This window comes from Narcine bancroftii, chromosome 3 (genome assembly GCF_036971445.1).
Source record: "Narcine bancroftii isolate sNarBan1 chromosome 3, sNarBan1.hap1, whole genome shotgun sequence".
Lineage (NCBI taxonomy): Eukaryota > Metazoa > Chordata > Chondrichthyes > Torpediniformes > Narcinidae > Narcine > Narcine bancroftii.
In genome coordinates, this window is record NC_091471.1 from 174929114 (window position 1) to 174951043 (window position 21930).

Sequence of the window (21930 nt, forward strand, 5' to 3'; positions counted from 1 at the left end):
GCTGGTTTTTTTACATGGATAAATTACCTCAGAAGCTTTTTATAAATAACATACATGTATAACATATTACTTATAAATATAAGGTGAAATAAATATCAGGTAAAGAAGTGTTTCAAAATGTAGATATCAATGAAAAATAGATTAAACTAAATTGAAATTCAGAAGGGATGCCCAAAATTAACAATACCAAAGTTATGAGGAAAATGAAGTTAGTGAGGAAATGAAAATAGCATGAAGGAAATGTACAAATACAGTTACGTGTGCTTAACATCCGTTCAGGAAAGGTTCAACTGCATATGCATTCGTGGTCCCATAATTATTTAGTTGTCACAAGCAAGACCAGAGCAATTTAGAAAAAGCGATCGTTATCTATAAGAAATTGTATATAGTATACCCAAACAAATCCAACAGTCCCACTCCCTCCCTACAGCTCATTATCAGTTCCAAATAATCCCACTGTCCTGTGCTCTCTCCACAGCCCTTTACCAGACCCCACACTGATCCCTCTGCCCCATGTCAGTCTCCACACTGATCTGACTGTATTGCTCTCTCCCCACAGTCCTGTGTCGGTCCCCACACTGATCCTCACTGCCCCGTTCTCTCTCCACATCCCCATGTTGGTCCCCACACTGATCCCATTTGCCTCACTCTCTCCCCACAGCCTTGTGCCAGTTTCCACACTGATCCCATTTGCCTTGCTCTCTCCCCACAGCCTTGTACCAGTTTCCATACTGATCCCACTGATCTGCTGTCTCCCAACAGCCCTGTATCAGTCCCCACACTGATCCCATTGCTCCGCCCTCTCTCTCCACAGCCCCAGTTCAGTCCTCCCTCTGATCCCTACTTATGAATAAAAAATTTACAGGTACACTACAGTATCCCATATTGCTTTGCTAAGTTTATAATATGGTGTTCGCACAATGTCCACGTCGCATAAAACCCAATTTCACAGAATGTATCGTGCACATTAAATGGTCCATACCTATAGTTGATAAATGTAAAAAGAAAATAGCTTACGAAGATACAACTGCCTTAAAAATTGATTCTCCATTATCCCTTGCCATTATCGTAAATCTCTGTACTTGTTACAGAGAAAAACTTATCCGTTTGCAACATGAAAACAAAATCCTGAAGTTGAACCAAGAGGGGTCAGATAATGAAAAGATCGCCTTACTACAAAGTTTACTGGAGGATGCCAATAGAAGGGAGAGTGAACTAGAGACAGAGAACAGGTAAGAAACTGTCCATTAATTATTTGGTGTAATACAGTAAAACCCCTGGTATCCAGAATTCAAGCAACTGGCAGCCTCAAGCAACTGGCAATAAATAAATAAATAAATAAATAGATGAGATTAAAATAACAGGTAAAAAATACACAGGTTTAAAATTGTAAATGTTCTCTGCAGTAACACATCAACCTTTGGTGAAGATGGGAGCAAATATTCAGCCATCAAATTGCCTTGGTCATGTCTTGCTCATAGCAGCTGTTTGAATAAGGTTCTTTGAAACAGCAATGGCTTCACCCAGGATGAAGAGCTGGTTTTTTTTTTATAATTTTTTTATTTTTCACACCATAAATCACAATAGCCACGATATACACTTTTTCTTTTTCACACATTTACAGTGACTTTTTCTCCCCCCCCCCTCCTCCCAAGCCACCCCCCCACCCCCCGCCCTCATCCATTTTAGGTATACAATCTAGGTTGCATTAATTCAGTCAGACAATGTTGTCATTCAACAAAAATACACCAGAAATTCTACAGAGTCCATTCTTTTCTTTCCTTCTCCTTCCATCAACTTAGGTAATGTTTGTCCCCAGTAGGTTTTCGCTATTGTATTTAATGTAAGGCTCCCATACTTGTTTGAATATTTCAATATTATTTCTTAAACTATATGTTATTTTTTCTAATGGAATACATTTATTCATTTCTATATACCATTGTTGTATTTTCAAATTATCTTCCAATTTCCAGGTTGACATAATACATTTTTTTGCTACGGCTAGGGCTATCTTAACAAATCTTTTTTGTGCATCTTCCAAGTCAATTCCAAATTCTTTATTTTTTATGTTACTTAGGAGAAAGATCTCTGGATTCTTTGGTATATTGTTTTGAACGATGAGAAATACAATAAATACGAGGCTGCGTATGATACAATATAATTGGTTACACAGACTATACATTACACCGCAAAAGTTAAATAAATGGGACCCAACAGTATCTGATAGATGTTTTCGATGTAAAAAAGAAAGGGGAACAACAATTCATGCAATCTGGACATGTGAGAGAGTAGAAAAATTTTGGGATGATCTCAATCAGATATTAAATAAAATAACAGGATGAAGAGCTGGTTGATGCAGCTCACCATTGTGGTAATTCCTAAAGTGTCTCCTTATCCCTGCTTAGTAATAGTTGCCCCAGTCAGAGGCTTTATCTGTAAACTTGGGGGAGGGGAGTTAATTATCTGTAATGTTATTGTTCGTCTTTTGGGTGGCTCCGACAGTTAAATATTTTCAAAGAATGTGAAAATTAAGAAAAATGCTTTAAAGTTTATATATTCATGCAAGTGAAGTTTATTCAGTGTAAGTACAGTATTTTTGTATTTTAAACTGTTAATTCTTAATGCAGGTGTATTAGTTAAGCATTTTAAGTCTCAAGAAACCAGAAAATACACATATCCCGCATCTACTAATACCCATAGGTAGCAGATACCAGGGATTTTACTGTATATTATTGGAATATGCCTTAGAAATTATTTATTTGCTCTGGCTCAGTATATAATGGTGGAACTCTACAGTGTCTCCAAGAGAAATATCCTTTTGTGTACTGCATGAACAAATTATTACAATGCAAGCTGTTATGAAAATATCAATGAGTTAGAGGTTGGATGGAACCTTGTTAGCGTAGCGGTTAGCACAGCCTGGTTACAGCGGCAGCAATTGGGACTGTGGTTTTGAACCCCGTGCTGTCTGTGAAGATTTTATATAGTCTAGTGTCTGCGTTGTTTTACCCCGGGGGCTCCACTTTCCTCCCACCCTTCAAAACGTACTGAGGCTGTTAGTCAGTAAAACTAGTCAGAAAACACCCAGGTGTTTCATTGTTTCTTAGGGATATGCTTTTTTTTTAAAAAAAGTAAATTTTCAAAGAAAAAAAGCACTGCTGTATATGTTAACATGAAATTCACTGGTCATGCATTATTGAAGTATGTGTCAGTGCTCTGGAAAGGTCACAGACAAAACCAGCAATACTGGGGGCAGCAAAGTCTTCAAAAATCTAGTTTTCACAATAAATTGCAGCAGAAATTGGAAAGCAGAACACAACCAGATCAATGTATGGTAATAACTTGGCCATCTATTGACAATAACCAAGATCTCACCATGTATTTATCAATAATAATAATAATAATGATTCCCTTTTCAGTCATAAACAATGCACAAATTCAGGGCATAAAACACTTCAGGATTTAGTTTGGTGAAGATCTTGTGTGTGCTTGCAGCACATTATGGAATCAAGATGCAGGTCAAACCAATTCCATGAATGTACCAGAAAATCCTTCAGTAAAGTAGCATTCTGGTCTCTGCTTCAACAATGGGATGAGGTTATAGGAAAAGATATAGGAGCAGAGACCTATTTTTGCTACTTCTGGTTGGAATCATCCACTCTGCCTTATCTGCAGGTGCTCCATAACAGGAAAGCCAAACCTATTGGCTCTATCCTTCTATTCAGCAGGGTCAAGAATATCCTGCTTTCACTATTATTACTGATTATTCTAGGTGGCTGGAATCGTATGTGGGAAACACAAGCTTTGGGACAGGTAGTGTTTGAGGGAGCATTGAATGGGTAGCATTGGATGACATGTGCCCTCCATGTGCTCCTGTGGCTGAGACTTGAACTGCTTGAGAGATTCTAATGTATCATTCTGAGAATGTCTATGTGCACCCTTACATACACACATACATACAGGTATGCGTTGCTTAACGTTGCCTCCATTTAGGCAACGTTTGACACCATATACGTCCGTGGTCCCATAATTATTCAGTTACCGCAAACAAGTCTGCAGCAATTTTTAAAAAAAGATCACTAGCTATAGGAAATTGTATACTATATGCCCAAACTGATGTGACTGCCCAGCTCGCTCCCCAGAGCCCTGTGTCGGTCCCCTCACTGTTCCCACAGCCCTGTGTTAATCCCACACTGATCCCACTGCCCCACTATCTCCGCACAGCCCCATGTTGGTCCACACACTGATCCCACTGCCCCGCTCTCTGCCCACATTCCTATGTCAGTCCCCAGTCTGATATCTAAAAAGTTTACAGGTACACTACAGTATACCATATAGATTTGCTAAGTATATAATATATAATATGTTGGTGCTCTTGGTGCCTGCCACATTGACCACTGCCAGTGGGCTGATATCGCCTCCAACCATGCATCTTGGCGCCTCACAGTTCGGCGGGCAGCAACCTCCTTTGAAGAAGACCGCAGAGCCCACCTCACTGACAAAAGATAAAGGAGGAAAAACCCAACACCCAACCCCAACCCACCAATTTTCCCTTGCAATCGCTGCAATTGTGCCTGCCTGTGCTGCATCGGACTTGTCAGCCACCAACGAGCCTACAGCAGACGTGGACGTACCCCTCCATAAATCTTCGTCCGTGAAGCCAAGCCAAAGAAAGAAAAATATGTTGTTCACACAAAGTCAACATCGCATAACATCCAATTTCGCAAAACGTATCGTGGACGTTACAAGCGGCACACACCTGTGTGAATACTTATTTTATTTTTTATATATATATAAACATTTTTTTTGTCTGTCTGTGTGTGTGTGTGTGTGTGTGTGTGTGTGTGTGTGTGTGTGTGTGTGTGTGTGTACACACACATGCACTCTACCAACTGCTATTGGTGTGATATTATAGAATCTTCATCCATGTCCTTACTGACCTTTCTGCCTCTCTACACTGGTGCCATTTGCCCTATAACTGCCCACATACTTCTGAGTTTCCTGAGATCGCAAAAGGCACAATTGCCATATTTCTATGACTTCTGGGATGTGGCTGAGAAATTGCTTAAAGTTTTGATCAGTCTGTTATGTCTATGAGATCTCGAAGGAACAAATTGCGGTCAAGAAGAGATAGTTAGATAAGAACAGTTTCATGTTTCCATGTAAAGGTGATTGAAATTTCTTCATTTTTTTTATTAAAAGGCTAGCCAACCAGAGAATATTGGAAATACAGTCTCAGGTTGAAGAACTTCAGAAGGCATTACAAGATCAGGGGTCAAGGGCTGAAGATGTGAGTATCTGCTACATTTAAAAAGTACCTTTGATAATATTTTTAGTTCATGGTCATGCTCATAAGTTGTTCTCAAATAACCAATTAACAGAAATCCTTTTCAAATCCCTCAAAATCTTTTGCCTTTGCCATTTTTGTGTCTCCAATTTCTGTTTTTTCAAAATCCAATGTCATGAATCATGTCATTGCTTATGTTACCTTTCTAATAATAAACTATAAGAATGGCATGGAGTAACTATCTTTTTTTTAAAAATAGGTTTCTTTCCACTTTAATATTTGAATTCATCTCCAGGAGCTGTGAACTAAGATACAAGCCTGTAATTTGTTGCTTGATTGGACTTCCCATTACAAATAAAGGAGTTGACATTGATGTCAAATAAGTAATACATTGGAACCCCGTTATAACACGATGGTTCGGGTCCAAAAAAATTGAATTGAGAAAAAAGCAGGGTTGTGCTAAATTGGGGTTTTACTACTGTGTACCTCACCAAAGCCTTCGACACCGTGAGCAGGAAAGGGCTTTGGCAAATACTAGAGCGCATCGGATGTCCCCCAAAGTTCCTCAACATGATTATCCAACTGCACGAAAACCAACAAGGTCGGGTCAGATACAGCAATGAGCTCTCTGAACCCTTCTCCATTAACAATGGCGTGAAGCAAGGCTGTGTTCTCGCACCAACCCTCTTTTCAATCTTCTTCAGCATGATGCTGAACCAAGCCATGAAAGACCCCAACAATGAAGACGCTGTTTACATCCGGTACCGCACGGATGGCAGTCTCTTCAATCTGAGGCGCCTGCAAGCTCACACCAAGACACAAGAGAAACTTGTCCGTGAACTACTCTTTGCAGACGATGCCGCTTTAGTTGCCCATTCAGAGCCAGCTCTTCAGCGCTTGACGTCCTGCTTTGCGGAAACTGCCAAAATGTTTGGCCTGGAAGTCAGCCTGAAGAAAACTGAGGTCCTCCATCAGCCAGCTCCCCACCATGACTACCAGCCCCCCCACATCTCCATCGGGCACACAAAACTCAAAACGGTCAACCAGTTTACCTATCTCGGCTGCACCATTTCATCAGATGCAAGGATCGACAATGAGATAGACAACAGACTCGCCAAGGCAAATAGCGCCTTTGGAAGACTACACAAAAGAGTCTGGAAAAACAACCAACTGAAAAACCTCACAAAGATAAGCGTATACAGAGCCGTTGTCATACCCACACTCCTGTTCGGCTCCGAATCATGGGTCCTCTACCGGCATCACCTACGGCTCCTAGAACGCTTCCATCAGCGTTGTCTCCGCTCCATCCTCAACATCCATTGGAGCGCTTTCATCCCTAACGTCGAAGTACTCAAGATGGCAGAGGTCGACAGCATCGAGTCCACGCTGCTGAAGATCCAGCTGCGCTGGGTGGGTCACGTCTCCAGAATGGAGGACCATCGCCTTCCCAAGATCGTGTTATATGGCGAGCTCTCCACTGGCCACCGTGACAGAGGTGCACCAAAGAAAAGGTACAAGGACTGCCTAAAGAAATCTCTTGGTGCCTGCCACATTGACCACCGCCAGTGGGCTGATATCGCCTCAAACCGTGCATCTTGGCGCCTCACAGTTTGGCGGGCAGCAACCTCCTTTGAAGAAGACCGCAGAGCCCACCTCACTGACAAAAGGCAAAGGAGGAAAAACCCAACACCCAACCCCAACCAACCAATTTTCCCCTGCAGCCGCTGCAACCGTGTCTGCCTGTCCCGCATCGGACTTGTCAGCCACAAACGAGCCTGCAGCTGACGTGGACTTTTACCCCCTCCATAAATCTTCGTCCGCGAAGCCAAGCCAAAGAGAAGAGACAATATATACAAACATCAATTGCGGCAGAAACCACACCCTTTTTGCGGCAGCATTCATCTCTTTCTTTCGACCCCCCCTCCCCCCCACTGTTCACGGCAATACTCACACCCCCTAACCCCCACTCCCGTTTGTAGCAGCACTCACCACCAATCCTTTCCCCCCCATCGTTCGCTGCAGCATTCACCCCCTATCCCCTACTCCCATTTGCGGAAGCACTCACCACCACCCCCCCCTCCAATTCTCAACAACTCACACCACCACTCCCCCCCCCCCCCGCCCCATCAATGCAATGAATTCTCCACCAAGATGAACATTACTACTTAATCATTTAGATGAGCCACTTCTAAACGTCTGCTGCACCACAGGGTGGCCATCCCTGGTACTGCAACTTTTAAAAATGGGCTCATTTAACATCCTATCTCAAGGAATGAAATGTGGACATTAAGGGGTCCAGTAACTCATCACGTTAGATTCAAATTCGCATTAAATTGGGGTGTGTTAAATCGGAGTTCCACTGTAATATTGTTGACTAATCAGTGAAATTCAGTAGCTATTTTGATATTCTACTTGCTCTTTCCTGGAAACCCGTGGATATATTCATTTTACTTCAAATTTTACATTAGAATTCTAGTAAAAAAGATGCACGTTCACACACAGCTTTATTTACATTAGTTTTGAAAAAGATAAAACGAGTGGATGCCCTTGAATAATAGGAGAAACAACATTGTTTCTAGTTCTTTGAGATTAATAATTAACGACTTGATTTGAAGTACAAATTCCTTTTGTGTAACATTGGTAACTTATCATTGTGAATGTCATTATTTTCTTAATTTTAGGAAATTCTCAACAAATCGCAAAAAGTAGAAATGGGACATATTACATTTAAAGGTCCAGAGCATTGATAAGTGATGAGTATTTTTATTTGGAAGTTGGACAAGTTTTCGAAGAGAGGATATTTCTGTAATCTCTAAAATATTGCAGTGATGTAATGGCCTATGGGAACATGATCTTCAATAATGTTATAGCCACAAATCTTTCTGGTCTGGCCCTGTTTGCCTGCATTTGGACCACATTCTTTTCAACCCTTCGAATCCATATATCTGTCCAAATCAACTTGTAATAGTACTTGCTTCTATAGATGAGTGCTGCTGCTTGTTCCTGATACAGGTTACCATCTGAGTTAAATCTTTCTGTTCTCACCTTAAACCTATGCCCTCTGGTTCTAGAAAACTGTCTATTCTGGGAATAGACTGTGAACATTCACATTATCTCTTCTCATGATTTTATAATCCCTCAGCCTCCTATGGTTTAGGAAATAAAGGCCCAGCCTCCCTAACCTCTCCTTGTAGCTCCAGTCCCAACAACATCGTGGTGAGTCTCTGCTGCACCCTTTCCAGTTTATTACTATTCTTTCTATAGTTAAGCAACCATAACTGCACACAGCATTCCCAGTGTGATCGTACTAACTAGCTCTATCACGAGAACCCAATCTTTGTACTCAATACTCCACCTGAGACACCATTTTCATGGGAACTATACACCTGTACCCCTTGGACTCTGTTTTACAATAATCTTTTGTGTCATACCATTTACTAAGTCAGTCCTTCCTTGGATTTACTAACTAAATCCAGCACCTCACAGATGTCATAGTTTGCTTCCATTTGCAACTTTGTCATTCTACTTTCCTAACTGATCCAGATCTTGTTTTAAATCCTGTTCACCACACTGCCAATTTCATTGTCATCTACAAATTTACTAATCATGTTAACTATATTACTATCTAAATTGGTAATTAGATAACAGCAATAGACCCAGCACCAGCCCATCAACTGTGGCACACAGGAGCAGTTGGCCCAGCACCAATGCTTGCAGCATACAGAGTCATTACAGTTGTTTCACAGAGTCTTTACTGGGTGCCAATAAATTAGTAGCAGAGCTTTAAAGTTGTTACAGCATAAGATAGCTGCACTCATAAACTCTTTCTTTTTAAATTAACCTGTATTGATCAGAGGTATAGACTTTAAGACAAATACTTTTTGCAGTCAAAAACTACATTAAAACTGAAGTATTAAATATTTATTTGGAGATGGAACTGTTTGCAGAAGATACCAGAACTTTGGAAACACAGTTGCAAATCAACCCAAGAGGTTTGTAACAGTACAGCCAGTTTTAAGGATTCAGATCAATGATGGAAAAAGACACTTAAACAAGTTGAAAAAAGATAAAAAAAATAGTTTAAAAAAAAACCCTGCAAGTAAAAGTACTCCAAAACTGTAATAAATCAACAAATACACCAATGGCACCATGAGCCTCACATCATTTGCACTGCCTGTCAGAAACTCTATGCACATGGCTGCTCTCAGGAACTTGAGAGTCTGACATTAATCACAATCCAGTTCAAGTAGAAGTCCAATGGCTTTTTTTTTGGAGTGAAAACCACAAACAGGAGCCCATGCTTTCTTCTAATCTCTGCAGACAGTTACCCATCCATGGCAAAATTAAGTAGCTTTTCAAAATGCAAGGAAAAGATCAGAGTAAAACACCAAAGTCTGAAGATTGTAGTAAAAACACAAAAATGCTGGAGAAACTCAGCAGGTCTCACAGCATCCATAGGAGGAGAAAGATATACAGTATACATCACAACAAGCACCTAACAAGCTAATTTTACACCCTTCCCCTCTTCTCCCCTGGCAATACACTTGCCTCAAGGCCCAAGACCTTAAGATTTGTTGCTGTTTTCTCAAACAGACCTGTACCTGTACTTTCCAGGAAAGCTGTTATTTTATTTAACAGGTTTGTTCTCAAGGCCAGAGTTCTGCAAGTTAACAATTCCATTATGATTGCTTTTGACCCTTCCATTGAGACTAATGCTTACAGCATTCCTACTGTAGATATTGGCTAAAAGTGATTTAATTCCAGGTGGCATCCTTGTATTCCTATGAAAAGAATAACATGCTCGAGTGAGTGTAACTCGCAGTTTTAGACCTTTGAATTTAAAAAATACTTTCTTTTCATAGTAAAAAATGACAAAAGGGTATTACCAAGTACATTCTACATTCTTAACTTTATGAAATTAAGACATGGAAATAATTGTTTTCAAAATGGTTTGATAGGAATGTGAAATCTTAAAGTAACAATAGAAAATATTGTTCCTTTAATTTTTCTTTTTTGTTTCCATTTATATCAGCATTAGTCAGAAACTCAGATGCTGCTCCACATAATAATAAAAAATGGCAGCCTGTACATTTGTTTCACTTCTGCAAATATCATTTGTGTTTTAGTGTGGAAACTGGAAGCCACTCATTTGCTTGAAAGCAATGTGGATATTAAGAGATATGTATGAATAAAGTTCTCCAGATCAGGAAAGATGATGGAGCTGCTACTGATATCAGCTGAGAAGACAAACAAAACATTCATGTGCCACAAATTAAGAGGCTTAAACTTTTTCTCGTTCATCTGTTACTGAAGAGTTTCTTCTGCTGGCTGGTGTTTTTGCTTCATACTAACATATTATCTCTGTTTCTTGCCATGGCCAACTGCTATAGGCTATTGTGAGTATGACTTATTTTAAGTAACATCTTACCTTGCTAACTGCCGGCATTTACTAATATCAAACTGCTATATTGAAACTACATAAATTCTAATATTTATGCAGGTGGACTAATCAGTACATTAATATTTTGTTCTCTTTGATGCATTTGGTACTTAATATTTCCCTTTTATCACTTGGATTTCTATTTATTTTATTTTCAGTCAATTCTTCTGAAAAAGAAGCTGGAAGAACATCTGTAAGTACCGTACATGTTTAAATTCTTTTTAAGAGATGTTGAATAGGTATTTCATCATGGTCAAATAAGGCATTAGCATCATGCTTTATTGTTATTGGTCTTGAAAAATAAATCATTATACTCCCACCTCCATATATGTTTAATGGGACACAGCAATATGTCTTCTAAACCTTTTTTATGTAATGTTTCAGTCATGAAAATAGATAATTTTGGATTGTCAATATTGACACTGCTGACAGCTTCCCTGTATTTACAATATTTACAGGACATATAGCAGGCAAAGAGTAGGTAGCATTATCTCCTACAATGACTTTACCTCAAAAATGGAAACTTGCTGCGCACTGGATAGAGTTACAAAATTGGCATTGTGGAACATTGCTAAGGTATTCCTGTTTACAAAAGCCAAGACAAATCCAGTCTAGTTAATTATTGCCCAGTCAACCTCCTCTCTGAATGATCAACAAAGTGATGGTAGCTATTGTGGGACATATTTGTCAACACAATACTTACGAATGTCCAGTTTTGATTTCTATAATTCCACAAGGCTCTAGATCGCATCACATTTTTGGTCTAAAATTGAATTCCAGCAGTCAAAACAACAAATGCTGGCCTTGCTAGCAATACTCAGATCCTGAAAATAGAAAAAGCCATCCTCAACAAATGAAAATTTGTAAAAGAAATGGGGATGCATTGCAAATAAAAGTTTTTTAAAAATGAAATTTTGAAAGAAATTTATAATTGGAAACGACTTAAAATTATTCATTTTTAATGCTCAAGCAAGAGTTATGCACTGGGGTTCTTAAGTCTGATCCACAATTCAGTAAGAAAATGTTGAGTTCTGCTCAACCTCTCCTCAAAACCTTCCCTATCTCACACACATAACATATTTTGCTTGCATCCATGTGTCTGTTCAAGGGTCTTTTTAATGTCCTTATTGTAACAGCCTCCACCAACCCCCACCCCTCCCTACCTACAAGGCATTCACCCATTGCTTTCTAAGTTAAAAAAAAATTCAGCCCTCATGACTCCCCTAAATTAAAAATCTTTCGTTTTTTTTTGTACTATTCAAATAATTGATTGTGTGTATTTAGATAAAAGAGAACTTTAAAGAATCACACCTGTTGAATGGAAGACAGTTTGGTTTCAGTCCTGAACAGATGACCTTTTATCCTGACACCGTGATCCTTGGTTTGGAAGGGAAAGGAGAGAAGAAGGCGGAAGGAAATGGAGGGGATGGGAAGGGGAAGGGGAGGTTGGAAAACAAAGGTGAGGAAGTAGGAGCAAAGTGAAAAGAGGGTGCAGAGTTATTCCATTAAAGAGATGCTAGATAGTTTAAATCTGTATTTGTTAGAATGAAGAATGAATCTCTTCAGGTATATAAGATGATGAGATGCTTTCACTAGTAGAAGATTCTTGACCAAGTGGACATAGCTGCAAGGTCATTTAAAATTGCAGTGCTTAGATGTTTTCTCTGCAGGTCTCTAGAACACTGTTTAAAATGAACAGATTGAGGAATGGAGGAGACTGGCACAGCATGGATCATGAAAAGAAGGTGGCAATGAACAGGAATGGGGTAAAGGGATGGATTGAATGGAAAGGAATGGGTATGGGATGATGGAGGGAAAGATTTGTGGGGGATAGGAGAGAAGTACAGAAAGGAAGGGGTGAAGAAAGGGTGTACGAAGAAGGAAGGGGAAGAAGACAGGTAAATAGGGGAGTGGTAGCGGAAAGGATTGAATGCATTGTGTAGGAGGGGAAAGGGTGGGGAGAGAAAAATGAAAGGGTATTGAGGCAGTGGAAGGATGTGATAGATTGGAGAAAGAGTAAGAGATGGCAGGTGGTAATGAAGGGGGAAGGTGAGGAGTTCAGTAGAGATGGCTGACAAGAGCAAGAATCAAAGAAAAGATGGCTGGCAAGAGTTGAGAAGAAATAGAGTCAACCATTAATGTTATTTTATTTTAATGTATTGTCAAATATTTGTGTGTTTTTTGACTGAAATCCTTGAGTTTTGGAATGCAATCAGAGTTTTTACTTTGAAGTTGATGAGAAGCACACTGAGTTTTGCTTAACCCAACATTTTGCTGTAATATAAATGCTTCATTAATAGTGCAAAACCTATCTATCACTGACCGTGCCATTGTTAGAATTGTGCACAGTGCAATTTAATTATCACAGCAAACCTGCAAAGTTGCTGAATATTATATAGTGCATTTTTTTGATTAAAATATTCTGATAGGTTTCGTTGAACAATTTGCACTGCTATGATTAAAACTTTTTTTTAAATAATGTTACAGCGATTTAGCATGACTCAAGACTCGTTTAAATTAATTAAGATAGAAATTTTCACATTGACTTCATGCTCACAAAGAGTGATTGTTAGAAGAATTGTGGAAGCAAGGTACAGATAAAATAGAATTGGACAATAGACGTACACTTTTTTTTAAACTTGTTTGCTTGCATTTAATCTGTTGGATTGTTTCTACATTCTAATACAGTTTTACTTGAAGTCTTCAGTTTTTCCCAATATACTTTCTCTTAGAACTGTGAAACTGAAATTGCACAATAGTTAATAAAATGACAATCAGAGTTTTTGCAGTACACCTAATATCTCAGAATGTACTATTTTAGTTAAGGAAACAGTAATGATGAAATATTTTCTCATCAGCTTCTTTTAGTTAATTTTCAAATTTATTTGAGGTCAATTACATGACAAATATCAAAAGTTTTTTGCAGATAAAAGTTTATAATACATATTTTACCCCCTTCCTCAAAAACAAAATGTGTATGATAGAGAATTTTTTTTATTGGTTGAAAGGCTGTTGTAACATTGCAACAAATCTCAAAATGGAATTGAAATCCAGAATTTACTTTTCTAACTGAAATAAAATAATATTCAAGAAAAAAAATATGCATTTGGAAACTGCACATTTGTTAATGGTTTGATATAATTAAACTTTGACTCGTTTAAATTTGTTAGGCAGATAGAGAATGCCAGAGATTATTTTTAATCGGGGTACAGGCAGATGGGGCGAGGACAAGAGATGGTAGTAAAAGAGAACAGATCAAAAGTGATGAGTGGCCTGTACCTTCTCACCAGTTGCTTTTTGGAGAAATGAGAATGGTAAAAGGATAACCAAGTCTCCAAGGAACTGAGTTTAGTCTCCGAATACCTGCTGTGTCTACAACTATGGAATGGTAGAATCTAGTCCAGTAGATATCAGCAACCAGTAGCATTGATCAGCATGTGTAAGTTGAAAGTCAGGCTGACCTGATCTCTGGATACTTGGTATACCTGGGAGGTACTTTTACGTGCCCATATTATCCTTAGCAAATCTTGGCAGATGTTAGATTGAAGTAAGTGAAAGGTAGTTTTGTTTGCAGCAAAGGTTTAAACATTATGCAGAGTAAACTTTATCACATAGAGTTAAATAGAGCGTTATGACTATGAATGTAGGTCTATAATTATTTTTTTTACTTGAATATCATTCAGATTGAACCTAATGTCAGTAAAAGGAACAATGTAATTGAAACATCTTGGGAGTTGCATTTTCAGCGCCACTCTTGTTCTCATATCAGCTGAGTGGAAAGTCAAGTGTCAAAAAAGAGAAAATCTCACACCAAAATGACAAAAGCACATTGATAACTGTCAGTAACATATCTGGATACATGCTCAAAGTTGTTTAATTGCATTGGTGACATTTTCGTCTGTGCAAGATTTGCCCCTCAGGAGATGTTTCATTTTCAAACAACTTGTCATAATATTTTCATAGAATCTGTTGAAAGATATAGAAAAGATTAAATAATCAGTGTTTCAACATGTTAATGGTGTAATATCTGAGTCTGAATTAGTATGTTGGATGTTCAGGGAGAAGCTCCATGAAGCTCACACAGAACTTCAGAAGAAACGAGCATACATAGATGACTTGGAACCAAAATACAATAACAGCTGTAAGTTTAAAAAAATATAATAAATCTACTCCTTTAAAAGTAATAGTCTGGTAAGTAATAGTATTTTGTATTATCTTCCTCAAGACATATCAAACATTTTGTTGCAATATTTATCTGTAGACATGACAATTTTTTTTCAAATACTGTGATATTTGCAGTGGCTTAAAGTATTAATTTATTCAGCTAATCAGTTATACTCCTGCCTTGTACAGCTCAAAAGATTGAAGAGCTTCAGGAAGCCCTAAGAAAGAAAGATGAAGATATGAAGCAAATGGAGGACAGATATAAGAAGTACCTAGAAAAAGCAAAGAGTGTGAGATCAATATTTCTAAATTTCCTTGAAAGTTGTATTCTAATAAAAAATTACAAAAAAAAAAAAAAATGTATACAAAAAAAGAGAATGTAATGCAAACAAACTGAAAGAGAAAATAAAGATTCAATAATAAAGAATCTGCAAAGCAAGAGCTCTTAAAAAAGTTATATTCTAAGAAATGATCATGAAAATTAATATTTATTCATTTGGAAGGATTATTAATGCAGTTTTAGTTCTTTGATGGTTTGCTTTGTTCAGGGTGATAAAAATAAGGTTGTTTCACTGAAAAAGTCATGACTGAGATTTAGTTACATTGAAGCTTCACATCAACTATAAAATCAAACCATAGCAAGTGATCATTGACCCACCTGAAGCCTTTGGTCACTGATAGATAAAAATAATAAATTAGAGGAGGCTGAAAGGCTTTGAGCTATAACAGTGTATCATATGGAGGGAAAATCTTGACACCTGTAACCACAATGCCATTGGGATAAACAGAAAGAACTGGCAAGTGACTGCGAGGAATTTGGTAGTGAGTGCATATCACATATTGGCATAAGTGTACCTTGTTCCTATTGCCCCCTCTATGGTTAGCCTTGCTCGCTTGAGTTGCTATGAAAACAAGATCCTTTCCCTGACCCTGTTGTTTCACTGGTCTTCTTGTTACATAGTAGTTCTTTTGATTTTAGGTTATCAGAACTTTAGATCCTAAACAGAACCAAGGAGCAGCACCAGAAGTTCAGTCTCTGAAAAATCAGCTACAAGAAAAAGAACGGATGTTGCATTCCTTATCGGTATGAAACTCAACTTCTTGCTAAATTATGTCACTTAATGAGCAGTAAGTGCATTTACATTTTCTTATCTACATACCATGTTGAATGGATAACATTTTCTGAATTTAGATTCGTGCATTTATTCATGTTTTGAATTTATTGCATTGCAATCTACCTTTACATTAAAAAAAAGTAGACCTCCACTGAATTGGTTTACACTTAAAAACAAGCATGGGAGATTGTGATACCTGATTAGTTACCACCTTTTTCATCTGGCACATTATGGATCTGCAGTCAATTGTGCATCTGAGACCATGGAAGTTGATGGGATTCTGAAACCTAATGGTGCTGCTAATGTACCAGTTTACCCTCAAGCTGTTGTCTCTTGATTTAAATGTACTTCTTCCTTCATCATTTGTCCTATCATTTGTAAGGACATGATACACCATTACTAAATTTATATTTCACAGAATCACAAATGTTCCAGCAAGATGAAAGCAATTTGGATTTATGCAGACTGGACCTGTGCCACTATCCTCTCCCCAGATTCCTGGAATGTTTTCTTTTTCAAGTGCTTATTTTGTTTTTATTTTTCTTGAAAATCATAATTGGATCTTTTTCATGATTACTCTTTGTTACTGTGTAAAAATGCTTTTCATTGCGTGGTGCTTTTGATTCTGTAACTGGTAATCTTCATTCTTAGCCATTCTGCCAATGGAACGTTTCCATAAGATTTAGGAGCAGAATTAGGCCATTTGGCCCATTGAGCCTGCTCCACCATTCAACTCATTTTTCTTTTCAACACCATTCTCTTGCCTGCTTCCCATAACCTTTATGGTCCCTTACTAATCAAGAACCTGTCAACCTCTGCTTTAAATATATCCAATGATTTGGCCAGATTGATCAGAAACAATAATATCTAAAATACTGGTATCTCTGTCTTCTTCAGCATCCTTTTATGTCTAACTACCTTGCTTGAATTCGGTGGCATATTTTAGGTTTGTATTTAACATGCTCATCATTCTCTCTACACAAAGCCTTGACAAATGAGGTGCATGTTAATTTCCTATGGCTTCAGGTATTTCATGAGGAACCCAAATAGAATTATTTAGTAAGCATCTTTCATAACCTTACCGTTTAGCCAGGCAGGACAAACCAGTAAAAGTTTTAAGTTTCATAATTTTTTATATTATTAATCTGTCTGCATGCCTTTACTTATTACTGACACCCAATGCAGTCCTGAATAAATAGGCTAATATCATAGGTAGTATCAATTGGATGATGAGTTAAAAAGGGTTTATTCAGTTTGTATTTTCTTTTAAAAATAATGTATAAATCCAAAAAGTAGTCTCTTCTGCTCAGAAATTCTGTGCACAACACTGCCCATAACAAATTCGCATATCATTTGCAAAGGTTTGTTGGAGGCGCTCAGCAGGACGAACAGCATCCATGGGTAGAACTGGTCAGTCAATGTTTCAAGTTGAAACCCTTAATTGAGATTAAGAATAGGCAAACTTAAAGGAGGAAAGAAGCTGGGAGAGGAGCTCGGAGGTGATATTGGAGTACTGTATAGGTCATGGAGAAACCATGGTGAAAGATGGTAGGGAAAGAAAAGTTAGAGAAAGATAGAAATGAGCAGAGAAATGGAAACAATAAGAAATGGAAAGTGGAATCAGATGGGGATAAGTGTTTCCTAAAATTAGAAAAATCAGTGTTCACAACATTAGATTAAAGGCTGTCCAGGAGGAATATGAAGTGTTGTTCCTCATTTACATTTAGCCTCACTCAGATATGTCACTGTAGGAATGGTGGAGAGTTCAGAATCAGGATTTATTGTCATGAATAAGTCATGAAATTTGTCGTTTTGCAGCAGAATCATAACTATCTTACAACATTACTACAAAAAAAAGTGTATGAAAAGTACAGCCATGTCTTTGGTTCATTGATTATTTAGGAATCTGATGGCATCGGGGAAGAAGCTGTCCTTGTGCTGCTGAGGGCTCATCTTTAGGCTCCTGTACCTTTTTCACCAATGGTGGCAGGGTGAAGGGGCCGTGGCCTAGGTGGAGGGGCCTTTGAGGATAGAGGCTGCTTTTTTAAGACACCGCCTCATGTAGATGTCTACAATGGAATGAAATCTGGTTTCTGTGATGTTGCAGGTCAATTTAACAACCCTCTGGAGTTTATTCTTGTCCTGAGATTTGATGCCTCCATACCAGGCAATGATGCAACCAGCCAGAATGCTCTCCACGGTACACATGTAGAAATTTACAAGAGTCTTCAGTGACATACCGAACTGCCTCAGACACCTAACAAAGTATAGCTGCTGACGATCCTTCTTCAGGATCGCATCAATGTGGAGGCTCCAGGACAGATCCTTGGAGATGTTGAAACCCAGGAATTTGAAATTCTTGACCCTCTCCACTACTGAGCCCTTGAAGATGAGTTAAGTTGGTTAGCTACATGAAGCTCAAGTTTAGGCCCATACACAAAGCAGTCACCCAAACTGTGTTTGGTCTCACTGATGTAGAGGAGGCCATATCGAATGCATTAAATTAGGGTGGATTAAGTGCATATTAAGCTCTGCCTCACCTGGAAATTCTGATTATAGTCTTGGATGGGGCTGTGAGGAGATGTAGGGATCATTTTTGCACTTTCTGTGGTTATAATAGGAAGTCTTGAAGAGGGGAGAAGATTGGGTGGGTGGGGAAGAGTGCACTAGGAAGTCTTTAATTTGATTCTCCCCCCACCCCCCACCGATTCCTATTTCCATTTTGTTAGCCACTCGTGTAATTTTTTCTGTTTCTAACTTTTCTTCGCCCCCCCCTTCCCCCTAATGGTTTCTCTCACTACCTGTTTCTCTACCTCCCACACCATCTGTCTGTTATTTCAGGGCCCCTCCTCCAGCTACTTTCCCCCTTTATATATGCAATTTTACCTCTTTGATCTTGGTTGTGAGAAAGGGATTTGACTTGATGTTGACTGACCATTTCTACCCATGAATGCTGTCTGACCTATTTGAGTTCCTCTAGCAATTTATTGTTTGCTCAAGATTCCAGTATCTGCAATTTTTATTTCTCTAGCTTATCGTTTATTTTATTCGCAGTTGTCCTCTGTTGTTTGAGTTGCTGTATTTGCCAAATGACATCTTCAACTTCTGCACAAGTTGTACTTCAAGAATAATTCATAATTTGAGACATACCTAAATAAATAATGTTCTTCCTTTTCACTGAATGTACTCCTAACATTGTATTGAGTTAGAAAACCATTGTTCTCAATGATTAACCAGGTTTTGTGCAGAATTCTTTCACTCCAGTCAGCTAATTTACCTTTAATATATGACTTGTCAGTGCTTAGAATCAAGTATTTTGCCATTGGAATAAGACAAAATTAGTGTATCTGGACTAAAATCTTTTTTTTTTCAAAACATTTTGCTTTTAGAAAGAATATGAGAAGACAAAGATTCAGAGAGATCATGAAGAGAAGCTAATAGTTAGTGCATGGTATAACATGGTAAGAATACAAAAAATGAGAAAATTGTTGACAGTAGACAATGGAAAAAGATATATTGAATGACATTTACCCATCTTGGGAGTTAAAGTGGGAACATAAAAGTGTGAAAACACAAAGGTTTTGAGCTCCTTGAAAACCAGTGCATCTCAGTTGCTTACATCTTCAAATATTTCCCCTTACGTTTTACCCCACCTGCCTTACAGGTCATTCCATTTCATGCTATCATCCTCCTTTCAAGATTCAATCCATAGTTTCAGGGTTAGCAGTAAAACTGAAGCATAATGTAAGAAAAACCTTAAAAGGTCTTAATTTGCAGGTCATCTTTTTTTCCAAAGGAGAGTTTTCAACTCTATTGCCCACAACAATTATTTTCTTTCTGTTCTTTCTTAAGTCCATAGACCATCTGACTACAGTCCAGTCCTTCCAGTTCTATTAACAGAAAGTATTGGAAACATCCAGTACTGCAGATTTTGAAAGAGAAAGGGTTAACATTTCAAGTCAGATTCTCTGTCAGAGATTAGTCAGCCTAGACAGTAACTTGTAGTCTGCAATCTGAAACGTTAACTGTTTCTCTTTCCTCAGATGCTACTTGACCTGCTATTTCCAGCATTTTCTTTTTTTTTGTGTTTATCATTGTTGTTTTGTTTCTGATATAGGGAATGGCACTTCACAAGAAAGCAGCAGAAGACAGACTTGCTAGCAGTGGTTCAGGACAGTCCTTCCTAGCTAGACAGAGACAGGCAACAAGCACACGGCGACCGCACCCTGGACATGTTCAACCAGCTGCAGCAAGGTAGAAGGTACAATCAATGTCTTCAGCATAATACGTCTTATAATTTAACTGAGGATCTTGAACTACTTGTAAACTTCTTTTTATTTTTGTTTTAACATCTTTTGCGCTAATATTTGTACTAAATTTATTTAATTCACCCAGATATGATATTTTATGTCACAGTTGTAATAAAAAATAATCAATGGAATAAATTGTTCCACATTCCCACAATTTATTCAGCAATGATAATTGAGAATATTTTTTGGCTTCATTTCCACATTTTTATCCTGACTTCCAGGCTGTGTATATTATCATTCTTATTCAGCATTTAAAATATTTACCAATAATGAAAAGACTGTTAACCTCATTGTTCGGTAGGAACTCAAAAAGTAGTGTGGTCAAGACATGGAATATATGATCTGTGATGCAATTATACATGGCCTTTACTGACTGGTCAAATGGCTTTTTCTCGTACTTACAACTTTATCAATTTTGTGTGGTGGAAAGCCTATTATGCAGAAATAAAACTAAGAATTCAATTTTTTAAATAATTAAATGCAATAACTAACTTCACTTCATATGACTAGCAGATGTTGGTACCAGTTCTGGATTTTGTCTTCCCTAAAGGAAAGTTCTAGTCATGCTTTGACATTGTGTTAAAAGTTCAGAATGCCTACAGTTCATCAGTAAATTGACATTCTAAAAATGTAATTAAGAGGAGCTGGGTAGGAAATAGATATGTTTCTATCAGTCAAATAATGAATTCTCAGAAAGAATATCCTTTTAGAGTATAAGGAATAAATGTTGTTATTCGCTGACATTGCATTGTAAAATGCTCCACTTCTCAATCCTGTCCTTTGCAGTGTATTTCACTAAACAAATATAAATTTATCAGTAAAATTGTTCTTCTATATTTAAATTTACACTGTTAAAGTACAGGTGATTGGTTATTTCCTTCCTGGTACTTCATGATCTAGTTAGTGACCCATTGATTTTGATACTTTTAATTTGTTTATTATCAATTATTTTCATTCCATTTTTAATTTTGAACACATGCTAAGTACCATGTGCGCCAGGAAGGTTGGAAAAGCAAAATTGCTCCAATGGTCAATCCACATTCCTATTAAAGGATTAACATTTAGAGTCATATAGAACAGCCCCTTAAGCTCAATTCATCCATGCCAACCAAGTTAGAATTCTAGGGCTAGAATTTTATACCTGCTTTTATAGCTTTGGTGCTGTTAGTTCAAGATTCTGACCATCCTCTGAATGGAAAAAAATTCACTCGGGTCCCCTTGAATCTCATTTGTGTCCTCTTGTTCTAGAATTGAGTAACCTGCGAAATAATCTGTGAGCATTTACCTGATTTTATTAAGCTCTAAGGTCTCCCAGCTTTGTCAAAATATTTCATCTACTGGTAACTTGTAGCATCTTCAAAATTAATCAGACAGTTCCTAATGAAATTATTGACAGGTTATCTTCTAGCCCACTATGGAGAATAGATTTTGCTAATCATGTTCAAATGTTACTAAAGTCAGAGATTTTAGATATTGTAATAATTATGATTTTCAGAATTCTAGCCTTAGCTCTTGAAAAATCAAAATACATGATTTAATTTGCAAATATTGATTTATTATGGTTATTTAAACAATCTTGAATAAGATGTTTCAAAATGTAAATGGGAGAAATCA

At 37.8% G+C, this 21930-nt stretch overlaps 2 protein-coding genes across 10 annotated transcripts in view; one reads left to right on the plus strand and one right to left on the minus strand.

Moving 5' to 3' along the window:
- hook3 (hook microtubule-tethering protein 3) overlaps positions 1-21930 on the plus strand; it is a 149358-nt gene that overhangs the window by 99420 nt on the left and 28008 nt on the right. For 4 of the 8 annotated variants that reach the window (XM_069925886.1, XM_069925887.1, XM_069925885.1 and 1 more), the window contains exons 15-22: positions 1092-1232; positions 5203-5290; positions 10886-10920; positions 14786-14868; positions 15081-15181; positions 15871-15975; positions 19396-19467; positions 20124-20260. In XM_069925886.1, the coding sequence (XP_069781987.1) occupies positions 1092-1232; positions 5203-5290; positions 10886-10920; positions 14786-14868; positions 15081-15181; positions 15871-15975; positions 19396-19467; positions 20124-20260 (762 nt within the window). Of the gene's footprint in view, positions 1-1091; positions 1233-5202; positions 5291-10885; positions 10921-14785; positions 14869-15080; positions 15182-15870; positions 15976-19395; positions 19468-20123; positions 20268-21930 lie in introns of all 8 variants that reach the window. The other 4 variants (XM_069925892.1, XM_069925893.1, XM_069925891.1 and 1 more) reach the window with 1 other exon arrangement.
- Positions 13750-21930, minus strand: part of pigg (phosphatidylinositol glycan anchor biosynthesis class G (EMM blood group)) — a 172313-nt gene continuing 164132 nt past the window's right edge. The window contains exon 15 of one of the 2 annotated variants that reach the window (XM_069925876.1): positions 13750-14693. In XM_069925876.1, the coding sequence (XP_069781977.1) occupies positions 14591-14693 (103 nt within the window). In that variant the 3' untranslated portion in view covers positions 13750-14590. The remainder of the gene's footprint in view (positions 14694-21930) is intronic. The other variant, XR_011353937.1, reaches the window with a different exon arrangement.